Source organism: Mauremys mutica, chromosome 1 (assembly GCF_020497125.1).
Source record: "Mauremys mutica isolate MM-2020 ecotype Southern chromosome 1, ASM2049712v1, whole genome shotgun sequence".
In the NCBI taxonomy this organism is placed as follows: domain Eukaryota; kingdom Metazoa; phylum Chordata; order Testudines; family Geoemydidae; genus Mauremys; species Mauremys mutica.
Genome location: NC_059072.1, coordinates 285,028,341 through 285,043,771, shown reverse-complemented (window position 1 = coordinate 285,043,771; position 15,431 = coordinate 285,028,341). Strand labels below are relative to the sequence as shown.

The following is a 15,431-nucleotide window of genomic DNA, read 5'->3' as shown; positions in this document are numbered from 1 at the left end:
TCCCTGCGCCCGTGTATCTGGTCTCCACTGAGCTGGATGGCAGGACAGGGGGGAACTTGTCTGTGTTGCTGCCTCTCTGGGTCTGGAGTGGGAGCTGCCAGTGGCTGCTGGTGTCTGAACAAGCCTTTACGCTCCTGACTCTGAGTGCTTTCTTAAAGACATAGCGTACTGACACTCTCACTCAGGCACACACACACACTCTCTCACACATTCCCCTCAACAGACACACTCACATGCTCTCTCTCACCACTCCCCAACATACACTCTCTCACACATGCGTGCTCTCTCTCACACACATGCATGCTCTCACACATTTCCCCAACACTCACACACTATCTCACATACTCCCAAAACATACACACAGTCTCACACACAGTCTCCCTCGCACAATCCCCCCCAACACACAATCTCTCTCAGATGCACTTTTGTATTATTATTATTGTTGTTACTTCTTGGTACTTCCTTTCAAAATGTGCAATGCACATATATTCTCTGTAATTTTATTCTTTCAAAGTTCATTAAGGATTACAGTACTGTTATTTTATTTTATTTTTTGACTGGTCTGTGCATTTCATAATTTTATTTCTTTCTTATGCTTAAATTTAATTCTTTGAGTAGTGAGTTCTAAAATGCCTAACCTGTCCTGGCTAGAATAATTATTATTACTTTTATTACCACATTGTGCTTTGTCATTCATTATTTAAAATGGTACACACAACTAATAGTATCCTTCTAGAATGTAAATTTAGCTTGTACAAACCTTAGCAGTGCCAGTTTAAAAAAAATAGCTAAACACATAACTTTAGACATTAGGATAGGGGTGGGCAAATTACAACTCAGGGGCCACATCCGGCCCTTGAGTTCCCACCGGGGAGCAGGATCCAGGGTCCTGCTGCTATTGGGAGCTGCTTGAGGTAAGCGCTGCCCAGAGCCTGCACCCCGATCCCCCTCCCGCGCCCCAACCCCGATCCCCCTCCTACCTTCTGAACCCAGCTTGGAGCACCCTCCTGCACCCCCAACCCCTCAGCCCCACCCCAGAGCCCACACCTCCAGCCAGAGCCCTCAACCCCCGCCCCCGGATCCCAACCCCCTGCCCCAGCCCAGAGCCCCCTGAGCTCCTCATTTCTGGCCACACCCCAGAGCCTGCACCCCCAGCTGGAGCCCACACCCCAACCACGAATTTTGTGAGCATTCATGGCCCGCCATACAATTTCCATACTCAGATGTGGCCCTTGGGCCAAAAACTTTGCCCACCCCGGCACTAGGAAGATGAAGGTTGCTTATTTTCAAATTGTATTTTTAGTTATATCTGTAAAATAACTTAAAATTTGTACAAAAATAAATGTGGTTCCAAGTCTGATACTAATAGTAATGATGGAGTCAAATGTTAGTGAGCCATGTATACGATTGTGATCAGTAAACATAAATGCCAAAATAATTAGAAAAATAAATTCCCCCTTCTTAATAAAAGAGGGAAAAAATCCTTAACTGAGTATGTTAAAATTAAGTAAATACGTTTTTAGTGGAGTGAAAAACAATTGACTAAAATAGAGTAGATAATGGCAGTAACACAGAGAGTGCCAGAGAAAGTAAGCCAATTTTATTTATATTTATTTATCTCTTCTAAAGATAGTGTACAAAGTATTAAATTTGTCTTTCTGATATCTGTGTTAAAGCTCCAGAACTGATACTTCTAGGCTTGGGATTGGGCTGTCTTCCTGTATTATCTCCTGATTGTTCTAAATTTGCATATAAATTTAAAATATGGTTTAATTGGTGTTTGTATATATATATTCCCTTTCTTTCTATAGGAATTAGATACAGAGCTTCAGTCAGCTAATTTCTAAGATGCTATCTGCTAAAAAAACAGTTTTCAGGGGCTTAAGTAGCTCCTGGATAAAGTTGCCCCCTCCCCCCATCTGAAATGACACCCCTGGTGAGCCAGGAGTGGCCACAGGGCTCTGGGAGAGCCATGGGCTCTGGCAAGATGTGGCCCCTGCGTGCAGGCCAAGCAGCAGGAACCTTAAGCCACAGCAACAGTGCAGAAGTAAGGGTAGCAATGCACTATATACCAGGGGTCAGCACCCTTTCAGAAGTGGTGTGCCGAGTCTTCATTTATTCACTCTAATTTAAGCTCTCGTGTGCCAGTAATACATTTTAATGTTTTAAAAGGTCTCTTTCTATAAATCTATAATATATAACTAAACTATTGTTGTATGTAAAGTAAATAAGGTTTCAAAATGTTTAAGAAGCTTCATTTAAAATTAAATTAAAATGCAGAGCCCCCCGGACCGGTGGCCAGGACACAGGGAGTGTGAGTGCCACTGAAAACCAGCTTGTGTGCCGCCTTTGGCACCCATGCCATAGGTTGCCTACCCCCGCTGTATACCATGCCACCGTACTTCTGCACTGCTGCTGCTGGTGGTGTTGCCTTCAGAGCGGGGGACCCACTCAGCAGCTACTGCTCTCCAGCCGCCCAGCCAGTGCTTAATTTATGCTGGGGCTGAGCCTCTTTCAATTCAAATTAAGCATTAGGGGGAGGCAGCGGGGCCCGGAGGTGATGAGGAGCCATGGGCAATGAGGGGGGGTGCTCACAGAGTCCAGGGGCGCCAAATTACAAGTTCGCCCAGAGCACCATTTTCCCTAAGGCTGACCCTGTGTCCACCCTAACTAGAGGAGTTCAAAGAGTCGCTATGTATCAATTAGAGCTAAAAGGGAAAAAAACTTTCAATTTGAAACGCAGGGGGCTGGGGGGGGGGGTGGTCCCAGGATACTGGAATCTTGCCTCTGGCATTTTTCCTTGTGCCTTTGGAGACAACACAAGGAATGACTGACAGAGAGACAATACAGAATGCCGTCCCCTTCCCTTTGGGCTGCCACACAAGTCCTTACTCTCTCAGATTCACCAGGAACAATCATTGCAGTCTGTACCCTAACACCACCCTAGCTCCCACGGGTGATAACCGACATGGGCCCTACGCATCTGCACTTCGGGCTCTTTGGAAGAGTGTCTGACTATGAGGGCTGAACAGTAGCTAACAGCTTAGCACCATTTCATGCGAAAGGAATCCAAACAAGTAACCCGTGTTTGGAGCCCTGCCCGGCAGTGCTTGGGCTGGGGGCGGCCTGTTTTTGGCCAAGGAGGCAGTGGCACACCCTGCTCGTAGGAAAGACCCCCGGGGTTCTTGGCTCCCCAAGCAGCGCAAGGGAAGCGGATGTTCCTTTTAAGGACTTTAGGAGAAAGATGCGCCCTGTGCCTGTAGCAAACTGCAGGGCACTCAGGGTCTCTTGTCTCCACCTGGGCACTCGGCTGGAGCGGAGGTGGGGGGAGGGAGGGCTACTTGCCGGGCCAGTTCGGGAGCGATCCCCGCTTCGCTCCGCGAGCCCCGGGCGGCCCGGCAGGGCGCGGGGAGGGGGCGCTGCAGGGCGCCTGCAGGCGCGGCACAACCAAGGTGCCAAGGCGAGGCCGGCGCGTCCTTCGCGGGCGCTTCTTTTACCTGCCGCCAGGTGGGGTCGGGCCGCTGCGTCCCGGGAGCGGGAGGGACGGACGCTGGGAGCCAGGGCGTGAAGAGCGGAGCCGCCAGACTGCGCTGCAGCCGGGGAGAGTCGGTCCGGGCGAGTAGCTGCAGGTAAGAGCCGCGCGGCGGGGAAAGCGAGAGCGGGGCGAGGTTCAGCCCCCGCTCGGCATTTGTGGCTGCCGGGAGCTATCCCCGGTGCGTGCCAGAGCCGCTACGCGGGGCGCATGCAGCCAGCCAGGGCCCGGCTGCCACGGCTGCGGGGGGAGCCCCTCCGCCGCCAGGCTGCAGCGGGCATGTCCCAGCCCCGGCCTTTCCGGACACTCATCCCGGGGGACGCGGAGCTGAACCCCTAGCCCGGGCGTAGCGAGTTCGTTCCCCCGCGGAGAGGAGGCGGCGGCTCGCGGCCCCAGGGCTGGAGCAGCTGCCGGAGGCGGGCTGATATTCTAGGGGTGCTGGCGGGGGGCGCAGGGGCGGGAGAGAAATGCGGTTCAACCAACTTTCCCGCCCTCTTCTCAGCCCCCCCCCCCCGGCTGCCTGGGGGTGACTCGGATTTGGTCTCCAGACAGCGGCTTCTTCAGATTCTTGTGGTTTTCGGAGCCTTCCCAAACTCCCGGGGAGGGGCGGGGAGGAGCTGACGGGAGCGTTCAAAAGCCCTAGCGGAGTCTCCAGCTCCAGTCCCACCGGAGCGGCGGCGTTGCTGGGGGTTGCCACTGATCTCTCGCTTCCCCACCCCTTTCTCTTGGTTCCCAGCCATGGAGGGGAGAGAAGATGCCGAGGGCAGCTGCGATGTAGCTTTTGCTGAAGCTCAGAGATGGGTGGAGGTGAGCGGATTTTTTTTTAATTGTCTTGATTGGTTCTTGCTTTATAGCTTGGGGCTTATACCCTAGCTGCTAAACATTCCCCGTAGACCTGGGGACTCCCCTTCGCTGGGAAGGTGGCGTCCAGCGCTGATGGAGCTTAGGCGCTTGTAAACTTTAGCGTTTGTCCGTCTCTAACTGCTGGAGGAAGACATGCCCCCTGCTCTTCAAGGTGAAGGTATCGCTGCTCCCGGCCTTTCCACACGGTTTATGTTTGTTTTCCACTGATGCTGTCGGAGGCGTTTCAAAGGAAACAATAGGGTCCGCATTCTTCTAGTAGAGAATCTGATGAGCTCAAAGCCTGGCCGGGGGGAGAAGGCAGCATCTGTGGGCAGGACTGAGGTTGTCTGACCCACTTGGTTTGTGAGGGCTGGGAGTTCAGAGCAAGAGACTGAAGAGAAGCTGCGTTGTAAACCGAAGTTTTGTGTGTGTGTGTTTAATGTATTTTTTTAGCGGGTAGTTGAGGGAAGCTTGGCCTGCAAGAGACTTGCTTACAAACTTTCTAACTTCATGAATAGCTGCAGTTTATTATAGGTAGAATGTGTTATTAAAAGCTTCCCGGTCTCATAACCATTTTAAAACAAAAATAAACTCTTCCATTAAAGGATACCAGGGCTTTACTCCTCTAATTACCATTTACGATTTTTTCGTTCTTTTCCTGGGACAGCTTGATCTAATCACCCACCCACCCAGTCTCCCAGAAATTATGGGTAACCTATGTCTGTGTGAGTTGTAAACTCGGATTCTTGGTTAAAAGAACTTGTTTATGTATAGACTGATACCAGGACTTCTCTGGCTTATGCCTGTGGTCACTGTACAGAACAGTATGTAAAGGGAGGGTTGTTCAGCGGGTGATCTAGTGTGCATATTGCTAGTGTGAATTACAGTGAGTAATGCGATTGGTGTAGTTTATCCCAGACATACAATTGCAAGGTGTGTGTTCAAGGCAAGTTACTGTTTAAGATGAGTACACTAACTTCAGTGCATTTCTGTAAACTTTAGAGAGACTAATACTCTGGCTCCATCTTCAATCATTTTGTACGTTTATAAAGAACTCTATTTTTTGAGTGTATATAGCAACTTATAATTTTTGACTGTACACATGCTTCAAAATACTTATTTTTTAAAAAACTAAATAGTCAAAGAAACATCTTTAATTTTTCTTTGCTTACTTGTCAAGTCCTGGGTTCAGGGTTCTATCTTTCCTGTTTGCAAATTGATGACATCCTAGTGCCTAAAACCATGCAGGGGTTGCAGAAGATTATCAACTCAGGACATGGCAAGTAAATGAGATAGATTTTTTTAAAATGAATGTCTAGTTTGCATCAACTTAGGGGTTTAAAGTAATTTTTAAAGCATTTCTGTACTCCCGCTTTAAGAATAGTTATTTTAAAGTCAGTGCAATTTATACTTAATTACATTAACTCACTTGAACAAAAACAAATTTGAAAACCTAACTTTTAAAAAAAATATTTCCATTTAACATTGGCTGGTCATACCAATTGAAATAAGTCCTCTCTTCTACTGGTAGTAGCAAACAGAGAGGAGTAGCAAGTGTAAAATATTCAGTACTTCTTGCATAGTGTAAAAACAGACCTTTAAACTTCTATTTAGCTTGTGTGATGTAATATAAATATGCTTTGCTTCTGAATTATGAATTCTTTATTTATTCTTTAGCATTTAGTAATCTGACCTGCCTGGATAACATTCAGATTTTAATATATAAAATGTTTTCAACACCTTTATTATAACCTGTTTAACAAATAAAAAAAATCATTTTATGTTAATGGCAAATGTAAATTTAAATGTATTTACTTTGAAATTCAAGCTTTGCTTTAAACCAATTATAGTCTCTTTTGCTATGTGTTGTTTTTAATTAAATCCAGTTACAAAAAATACACAGAAGTCACTTGGTACTAGTAACCATGGCTCTATCAATTAACTTTACGGGGCCAATAACTAAGAGAAAAGTTGATAAGATAAACTTTCAACAGTATTATGTGAATACACACTAGGGGAGGGATAGCTCAGTGATTTGAGCATTGGCCTGCTAAAGCCAGGTTGTGAGTTCAATTCTTGAGGGGCTGTTTAGGGAACTGGGGTGAAAATCTGTCTGGGGATTAGTCCTGCTTTGAGCAGGGGGTTGGACTAGATGACCTCCTAAGATCCCTTCCAACCCTGGTATTCTATGATCTGACCAGCAGGTCAGTTAGCGTGCAACATGTTACACGTTGGAATTCACACCCATCTAGTGTGTATTGCTGCACTGTGTAGACAAGCCCTTTGAGCTGAAACTTGTTGTGTTTGGTTAAGTTAACACTAACAATTCATTATTCTGTGAAATCCTAGTGAAATACAGCAACATGAATCTATTAGACAGTAACACTTAAAAATAGATCAACCTCGGTGGATGCTGTTGGGTGCTCTGCATTTCTGAAAATCAGGCAGGTTTGCAAATATGTATCCAGGAGCCTCTAGTTAGGCTTCTATTTTTGAAAATCTTGCCTATGTCTTTAGATCAAAAATTTTCTTGCAGTTTAAACTTAGTTTCTTTGTTAGAAATGCTTGCTTGCTTTGAGGCATTTTTTTTCACTTTGCAAAGTGAAACCTTGTATCACTGGAGGAAGATGAAAGGATACACAAAGTAGCTAGTGTTCGTATCTCTTAAAAAAGAGAACTTTTTGTAAACCGCAGTTTATTGCCTTTTGTGGTGAGTCCTCCATTAGTTGAGATTTCAGAACTTCTACTTTTGGCATAATCTATTTACATGATGAGGAGAAGAAGAAAGGAAAGGTGTTTAAAGTAGTGCTAATGTTAGTAAGGTGAAGAGGTCACTTTTGACCACTGAGAAACAGTACATTCATTGAGAATGCAGGCCTTGTCAGTAAAGGACATATATATTTCACCAAGTGCAATTTTCAATGAAATCTGGACAGAGCTCCATGTTCTAAAGTGTTTCTTTGCTGAGCACAGAATTCAATATTCCAGTAGGAGATTGACCATTTTCAGAGAGATCATAATAACAGCCATACTGGGTCAGAACAAAGATTCATCCAACCCAGAATCCTGCCTACTGACAGTGGCCAATACCAGGTGCCCCAGAGGGAGTGAACCTAATAGGTAATGATCAAGTGATCTCTCTCCTGCCATCCATCTCCACCAGGGGCGGCTCTACAAATTTGGCCGCCCCAAGCAGTCATGCCCGGGAGGCGCCCCCGAGCCGCGGGAGCAGCGGAGGGTCCGCTGGTCGCGCGGCTCGGCTGGACCTCCCGCAGGCATGACTGCGGGCGGTTCGCTGGTCCGGCAGCTCTGGTTGAGCTGCTGCAGGCATGCCTGCGGGAGGTCCAGCCGAGCCGCAGGACCAGCGAACCGTCCGCAGTCATGCCTGCGGGAGGTCCACTGGAGCCGCCGGCCGAGCATCCCCTCCGCAGTCATGCCTGCGGCAGGTCCGCTGCTCCCGGGGCTCCGGTGGACCTCCCACAGGCATGACTGCGGCAGGTCCGCCGGCCCAGCCTGCCGTCCCCCCGGGAAAGGGCCGCCCCAGGCGGGTGCTTGCCCCGCTGGGCTCTGGAGCCGGCCCTGATCTCCACCCTCTGACAAACAGAGGCTAGGGACACCATTCCTTACCCATCTAGCCATTAATGGATTTAACCTCCATGAATTTATCTAGTTCTCTTTTAAACCTTGTTATAATCCTAGCCTTCACAACCTCCTCAGGCAATGAGTTCCACAGGTTAAATGAGCGCTGTATGAAGAAGAACTTGCTTTTATTTGTTTTAAACCTGCTACCCATTAATTTCATTTGGTGGCCCCTATTTCTTATATTATGGAAACAAGTAAATAACTTTTCCTTATTCACTTTCTCCACACCACTCACAATTTATATACCTCTATCATATTCCCCCCTTAGTCTTCTCTTTTTCCAAGCTGAAAAGTCCTAGCCTCTTTAATCTCTCCTCATATGGGACCTGTTCCAAACCCCTAATCATTGTAGTTGCCCTTTTCTGAACTTTTTCTAATGCCAGTATATCTTTTTTGAGATGAGGAGACCACATCTATATGCAGTATTCAAGATGTTGACGTACCATGGATTTATATAAAGGCAATAAGATATTCTCCGTCTTATTCTCTATCCCTTTTTTAATGATTCCTAACATCCTGTTTGCTTTTTAGACTGTTGCTGCACACTGTGTGGACATCCTCAGAGAACTATCCATGATGACTCCAAGATCTCTTTCCTAATTAGTTGTAGCTAAATTAGCCCCCATCATATTGTATGTATAGAGCTAGATGGTTTTTGGAGCCTCCTAATTTTTTCAGTGGCAGAGAATAGTTTGTATGAGTACAAAATGAAAACCATTTTCAGGCATCCTTATGCAGACAATTTTCTAAACCAGAGCAAAGTAGGACATTAGGTTTATAGACCATTACAGCTGAGACCTCTGGAGTCCCCCAAATCTATACAATAACAGCCATTGCCAGTCATGACTATTCAAAGTTTGGTTTTAATTTCACATCTTGGTTGGATAGGTGAGAGCCAATCGCAGTTCACATAAATTGCTGATGTGAGAAACACCATCTGCAAAATATTATTACAATGGGGTAGAGGTATCCCTTCCCAAGGACAAGGTCACACAGCAAGTCTATGGCAAAGCCAGGAATAGTGTAGAACTCTGCTCTCTTAACATCCTGAATTTTAACCACAAGACCATCCTTCCTCTCTTCTAACTAGGAAATAATCTGAATAGCTCTACTTCTCCTGTTGAACTCAGTATGGTTCCTGAGATGCCTGCTACTGTAAAGATAGTCTAAGGGATCAAAGGATTGGACTGAGTTTGATAGATCCAAGCTTAAAACCCTTTCCTTCCCCACTGCTTCAAGATGTGTGAGTAGACTACTTCCCTCCCCAACCTAAAGACTCTTTCTAATGAATCTGGGTGGGAAAAGATATCTACTTACCACCACAGATGATAATGTCAGGTGTAGGGATAGGAGGTGAGCCTTTGGTCTGCCCATCAAAGATTTCAGAAGGAAGGGTGGTTCTGGATTGCTAATGACTCCACTAGAATACATGTAGGTAAAGCAGCGGAGATATCAATTGTCTTATAAAACTACTATTTTATTTGAGTTCCACATCTGAAATGAAACCAACTCTCCAGGTGAACTTCTCAGTTTGAAATTGTTTGTTGAAACAGTTTGAATCCTTACCTGCAAAGGTCAAGTATTATTTGCCCTATGGGTGTCTAACTAGAATATAATGATTTTTATAGTAGTAAATCTCTACTTGGCAGTAATCCATGCAAATCTTGAGGGGTTTTTTTGTTTTTGTTTGTTTGTTTTTTTGGGGTGGGTTTTTTTTTTTAAAACAACAGTTTCACTTCAGTGGCTTATGTGACCTGTAGATCTATGACACAACTTTGACTGATCCACTTAAGTGAACATAGATGTTGGGCCAAGCAATGTTCAGCATTGCAAAATGTCAGGAGGCCTCTTGTGACCTATGTCTGTGGATTTTTATCCCCATTAATGAGTGGATCTTGAGTTCTAAAAATAGTTACACATTCTGAGAACCATTAACTGGGTTTGTTAGATGTATAGTCACCAAGAATGTTAGATATAAGGAAGATCAATTCTGTGCTACACTTCTTGTGTAGGAGTATTGCAGTGTAGCAATGATGTAAATTAGTGATTTAAAATTTTATTTTAAAGTACTTTTTATAGTACAGGTATCTTAAAACAAAATCCTACATATTTCATTTCAGTGTTAGTGGCAGAATGTTTCATCTTGAAGATAGAACTTACTCTTTAAAAGACGACCAGAGTTAGTTAAAATAACCTTCCAATTTGGGAATACTGTCTAAGAATTGAATCCAATGAAATAGTCGTTTAACATGTGGTCACCAAATGACTTTGTTTGTGGAACTTGTTATAAAGCCAGCATGTCTACCATATATTTTCATGGCTTTTGCCAGTGCAGCAAAGATGACTAGCTGGGATGTATTTCCTGCATTTTCTTAAAAATCCTCCCTCACTCATTCTTTTCAAGCATGGATCTAATATATACAGTCTGGTTCAACAGATGGGACAAATGAGACAGGAATGCCTACCATCTCTACATTCATTTCATTGCTCAGATCATGTACCTCTAGGCAGACTATTAGTTACCTCAATTGTGCTAACCATGGTGAAAAGGTTTTGCCTGGCTCCAAATAAAGTATGCCCAGGTTGCATGCTAAAAGCCCATCAACGTCCTGAATGTTTTCAGAATGAAACTGTATAGTTGAAAAGTAAAATCTGTATGTTGTGCTGCCTGTACTATATCTATTATTGAGTAATTCTATGATCAAACCATAAAACCTGGGTGGGCTAGTTTCTGGAGACCTTTTTATAGCTGTGCTGTCAAGTCTTGGCTGGGTTCTTAATGTCTACATAAGGGATGGATTTAAGCCTCTATTAAGTAAAAGCATCAATATTTCATTTTTTGTGTAGACTCTTGGCCATGGGTACTTGCATGGAATAAATCTAAACTTATCCAATTAAGGTATGAACATGGACTGCCACTGCAAGATATACACTTTAAAGTAAATAGTGATGAAAATAAAATTTAAAAAGTAACCTTACTCTGATCTATTCAAAACTATGAAAGTGACTGTCAAGAATTTCATACAGCAGAGATGGTAAGAATATTTCAGAACATGATGGCTTAGCTCTTCTTACATTTAGCTGAAATTCTCTTTTCTGAGTAATGCAGTGTCACAGTGCTGTGTATATGTTTGGAAGTGTCAGGGAGAACTATTGGGATGGTAATTTGTTGTTTGAGAATATAAAGGTATTTTAGTGAATTGGTAAGGGTTTTTTTTTTACGCTTTAGTCAGGATTTTGTATGATGTTTGTTGCTTGTCTTCACAGTTCTGTAATATGTGTGCATATAGAACTTTAGTTGAATTTGCAGTGCTTCTCAGTAGGTTTTGCAGACATATATTGGTTTCTTTTATTCATGATAGCTGCCTTTGCATTTTTTGGTATTTCTCTGAAATCTTACCACCAGATGCTAACATTCAGCAATTTTTAGGAAAATTTCCTAAAGCTGCTGAATATCACTAGCTGTACATCTACACTTTCTAATATTGGGTTATGTAACATTCTTTCTTTAGTTGCTCTTTTGGACTAGACTGATGTGTTTAGATTATTTACTTGTAGCTTTCTTTTGTTCTGAGTTAGTTAGCCAAGCTACCAGCTACAGTCAATCATGGAACTATTATTACTCCTCTGCTTCTGTGTTCTTGAACTGTGACCTGAACCTTTCATCAGCTTTGTGGGGCCACTTATATTTTCCTTCCACAGTTCAGGAGTGAACAGACATCAGATAATATCTTCCATACTCAGTGCTCTTGTTAGTTTTTTTTTTTTCTGTACTGGAATAACTTCCTTCATTTAACTCCTTTTTCTCTATCAAACATGCTACTTTTTTCATCCAAAGTTTTGAAGTTTTTAATGAGCACTTGGGTGTATTATATTTAATACAATGTTGCAGAGTTGTGGAAAACACTTGGATTCTATTGTGTTATAGAAACCAGACACATTCCAGCTGTTTCTTGTAACCACTGCTCCCTTCCTCTAGACTTCCTTATAGCAGTAAAATAATCTACTGGAGAACAGGAGTAAAAGGCAAAAGTGGTTATGAGATATAATATGTGGGGAGAAACTTTTTTTTTAAAAACAACTAACTTTTCCAGTTTTTAAGTTACTTACTATTGCGTAAACACTACCAATATTCACAGAATCAATAGGCTACAAATACTTCTGTAAGTTTAAGCAAATGTACTTCCAGTATCCTATATGTTGGAGACATTGTTTCAGGAAGCTGTTTCTGTTTTGGGATCCTTGCACATTGTCATTTTAAAAATACATAGCTTTACAGGACTAAAGTGTATACTCTTATTTTAAACAGTGATTTTTTCCTTTTACCCTTTGAATTCTGTAAGCAAAAGTGAGTGTAGCTAGTGCTAGGAGCTTTTAATGAATAGGAAAATCTAAGATTTAACTTTGGTGCAAGCCATGACACATTAATAAAGTAGGTGCTAATTTTGGTTGATACTTGGCTATAAATCTTATTTTTAATCTCATCAGTGTCCTGGAAAATTACTGTTTAACCTTCCTTCACTGTTGTTTTGAGTGTGGGGTCTGAAGTACTTGGTGTTCTCTAAAGGATAAAATCATTGTGAGGGTCAGCTTGTTTGATGGTGAGTGTGCTGTGTGTTTCAATGATGTGTTTTTATAGCAGCCAACTGGAAGGGCCCTAGCTTATTCTCTGGAGAAAATAAAGCCAGTATACTGTTTTGAGGAAATACCTTTTCATTCCATTAACCAAAAGAACCAATCTGTGAGTCTTTAAGATAAGTGGCATCTAAAATGGACACACAAAATATTCATCTAATAAATTTAAAGAAGATTTATATTGTTGAAGCTTTCTGAAGCATAACATATTCAAGTATTATTAAACCAAAGCTCTCAAAGCATCTGATTCACTTATAAATTGGCTTCAGCTATGGCAAAAGTTGAGTTGCTGGATTTTTTTTTTTTTAAACTGGAATCCCTTTGTTTAGGAAAATGATACATTCTTCTATCTGGCTTGCTGGTTCTGAATGGATCATTTCAAGGGTCCTCAGATCTAGTCATCAGTCTTCTTTGCTACTCTTCATTATCAGTACCTCCTTTATTTTTACATACATTTTTGATGCAGAAATATTAAATAGAAATTTTATTGGTGTAAATTACCATTCTGAATGGAAGCTTATTACAGCTGATTGGAAAATATTCCCCCCACCTCCCTGGCCATGGAAAACTTTAACAACTTTTTTCTTAGCAATCAAAAATTGTTGTTTTACTGATGGGAGGAGGGAAAATCAATTTTCAACTAAATCAGATGCTTTCAGTGAAAAATTGTCCTAGAAAAAATGTAATTTGATCAAAAAACACATTTTTTTTTTTCATTTAAATTTTTTGGAGAAAGTCTTATATCTTTAGATTTGTTCTCAGTCCAAAGATTGAAGCTTGGTAAAGGAGGAATGTCCATCTGTTTTTATTTGGGGGCAGTGGGGAGAATAGCTCAGTGGTTTGAGCTTTGGCCTACTAAACCCAGGGCTGTGAGTTCAATCCTTGATGGGGCCACTTGGAGAACTGGGATAAAAATCTGTCTGGTAATTGGTCCTGCCAACCCTCATATTCTATTATTGTAATTATGAGCTACATAGGAAATAAAACCAGCAGAGAGATAATGAAAAGGAAGAAAACATTACTGTGGCAGTAGCTCTCCCTGCTGCTCTACAGGTATGCTCAGTGACAGGGTAGCCTCTGGAGGAGCTATATAACCAACCAACTTAATAATGCTTTGGATTGGCACACTAGCAACCACTGTTGAAACAGATGAAGATTCAGTTCTGGAGGTGGCAATTTAATATATTAATTTGTTGCATTTCAGTGGAGATTGGGGGGAGATGGCTATTCCAACCTCAGAGATCTCTGGTGGTAACTCATTTAAATGTGTTCTCTTCCCTCTATACCCAAACAGACAGACTGGGTTCTCTATCATGTATGGCAGGGTGTTGAGGTTAGCAGGGCTGGCTCCAGACCCCAGCGCGCCAAGCGTGCGCTTGGGGCGGCATTTTGCCGGCAGGGCGGCAGGCGGCTCCGGCGGACCTTCTGCAGTCATGCCTGCGGGAGGTCCACCGGAGCCGCGGGACCGGCAGTGCGCCCCCTGCGGCATGCTGCCGTGCTTGGAGCGGCCAAATTCCTAGAGCCGCCCCTGGAGGTTAGGACTAGTTCCCCATTCATGGGAAGTAGTAGGATATCAGGAAGGGAGGGAGAACTCTAAGGGAGAGGTATGAAATCAGATTAGCCTAGACAAGTAAATTCTACCTGTAGAATCCCTGTGCTTTATTGCAGTCACTTGGAGTGCTTATTTTGTATGGGAGGTGATTGGGTTTAATGTCTTTAGAAGCACATTAAAAAAATACTTCACATTTTACTGTGAAACTAGATTCATGCTTGGCTGCATGTCTACTGTATTTTGAGTGTCCTTGGTTACAATTGGCATATAGTTGCAGCATGTGTCCCTGGCTCACTTCCTCCTATTATTTCAGTCCCTGCAGGTGCATAGTGGGTAAACATTGAGAGATAGGGAGGGACATATTTTACAGATGTTAGAACAAGGACAAAGTTTGAATTTGCGTAAGGGAATGCAAATATAATGAAGGCATTTATTGAGGGAGTGATATGATCTGAACAACAAGTGAGGGAGATTAATTTGGCAGCAGCATTTTGGATGAACAGGATAAAGTTGGGTATTCTGTAGATCAGGTAAAACCTACCTTTTCAACGATGTTGCCGCCTTCCCCATAGCATTGCCAATTTTGGTTGGAGGTATTCTTGGAGGTTTCATCACATGACATAATCTCTAATTAAAGATTAATCTGTAATTCCTGGAGACTTCAGGGCAATCCTGGAGGCTTGGTGACTCTACTTTCCCATGAATTGATGTCTTAAAAATAAAACCTGCACATGCAAAATTAGCCCAGTTGTCTTTCTGCTCTGGGATTCTACACTCTTACATTTTCTGTAGTAGTTAAACACTGCAGTGCTGAACTATGGCTGTAGAAATGTCTATGAAAGAGAAAAGGAAGTTGCACTAAACTAGGCAGGGGAAGACCAAGTCATGGGAAAGGGTTTCAAGTCTGGCAAATTCCTCTGTCCCCTTCCTTTTTTGCGTCTCTTTGAATTAATACAACACATTCTTATCTTTAAATTAGGGTCTTGTATTTCCCTGAATAATAAGTTTAATAATGAATTAGATCAAAATAAAAATATCCACTGTGTTATGCCTCCTTATTGGTGGGTTAGCATATCCATGCAGAGTTCCTGGAACAATAAGACTGGCATGAGCTCAGTTTACTGGAAGAGGGAGCAGAGGCAGTTCCCCTCCAGGTGCTGGTGCAAACACTTTCCCTCCTTCTTCAAGGCAGAAAATGCACACACTTCAACTTCCTGTGTTTCTTTT

The 15,431-nt window shown here is 43.0% G+C and overlaps 1 protein-coding gene across 1 annotated transcript in view; it reads left to right on the top strand.

Annotated features, from left to right (window-relative positions):
• The first annotated feature begins 3,524 nt into the window (after nucleotides 1–3,524).
• LMO7 (LIM domain 7) overlaps nucleotides 3,525–15,431 on the top strand; it is a 188,383-nt gene continuing 176,476 nt past the window's right edge. Inside the window, exons 1-2 of the mRNA XM_045011401.1 lie at nucleotides 3,525–3,629; nucleotides 4,269–4,339. Coding sequence (XP_044867336.1) covers nucleotides 4,271–4,339 — 69 coding nt within the window. The 5' untranslated portion in view covers nucleotides 3,525–3,629; nucleotides 4,269–4,270. The remainder of the gene's footprint in view (nucleotides 3,630–4,268; nucleotides 4,340–15,431) is intronic.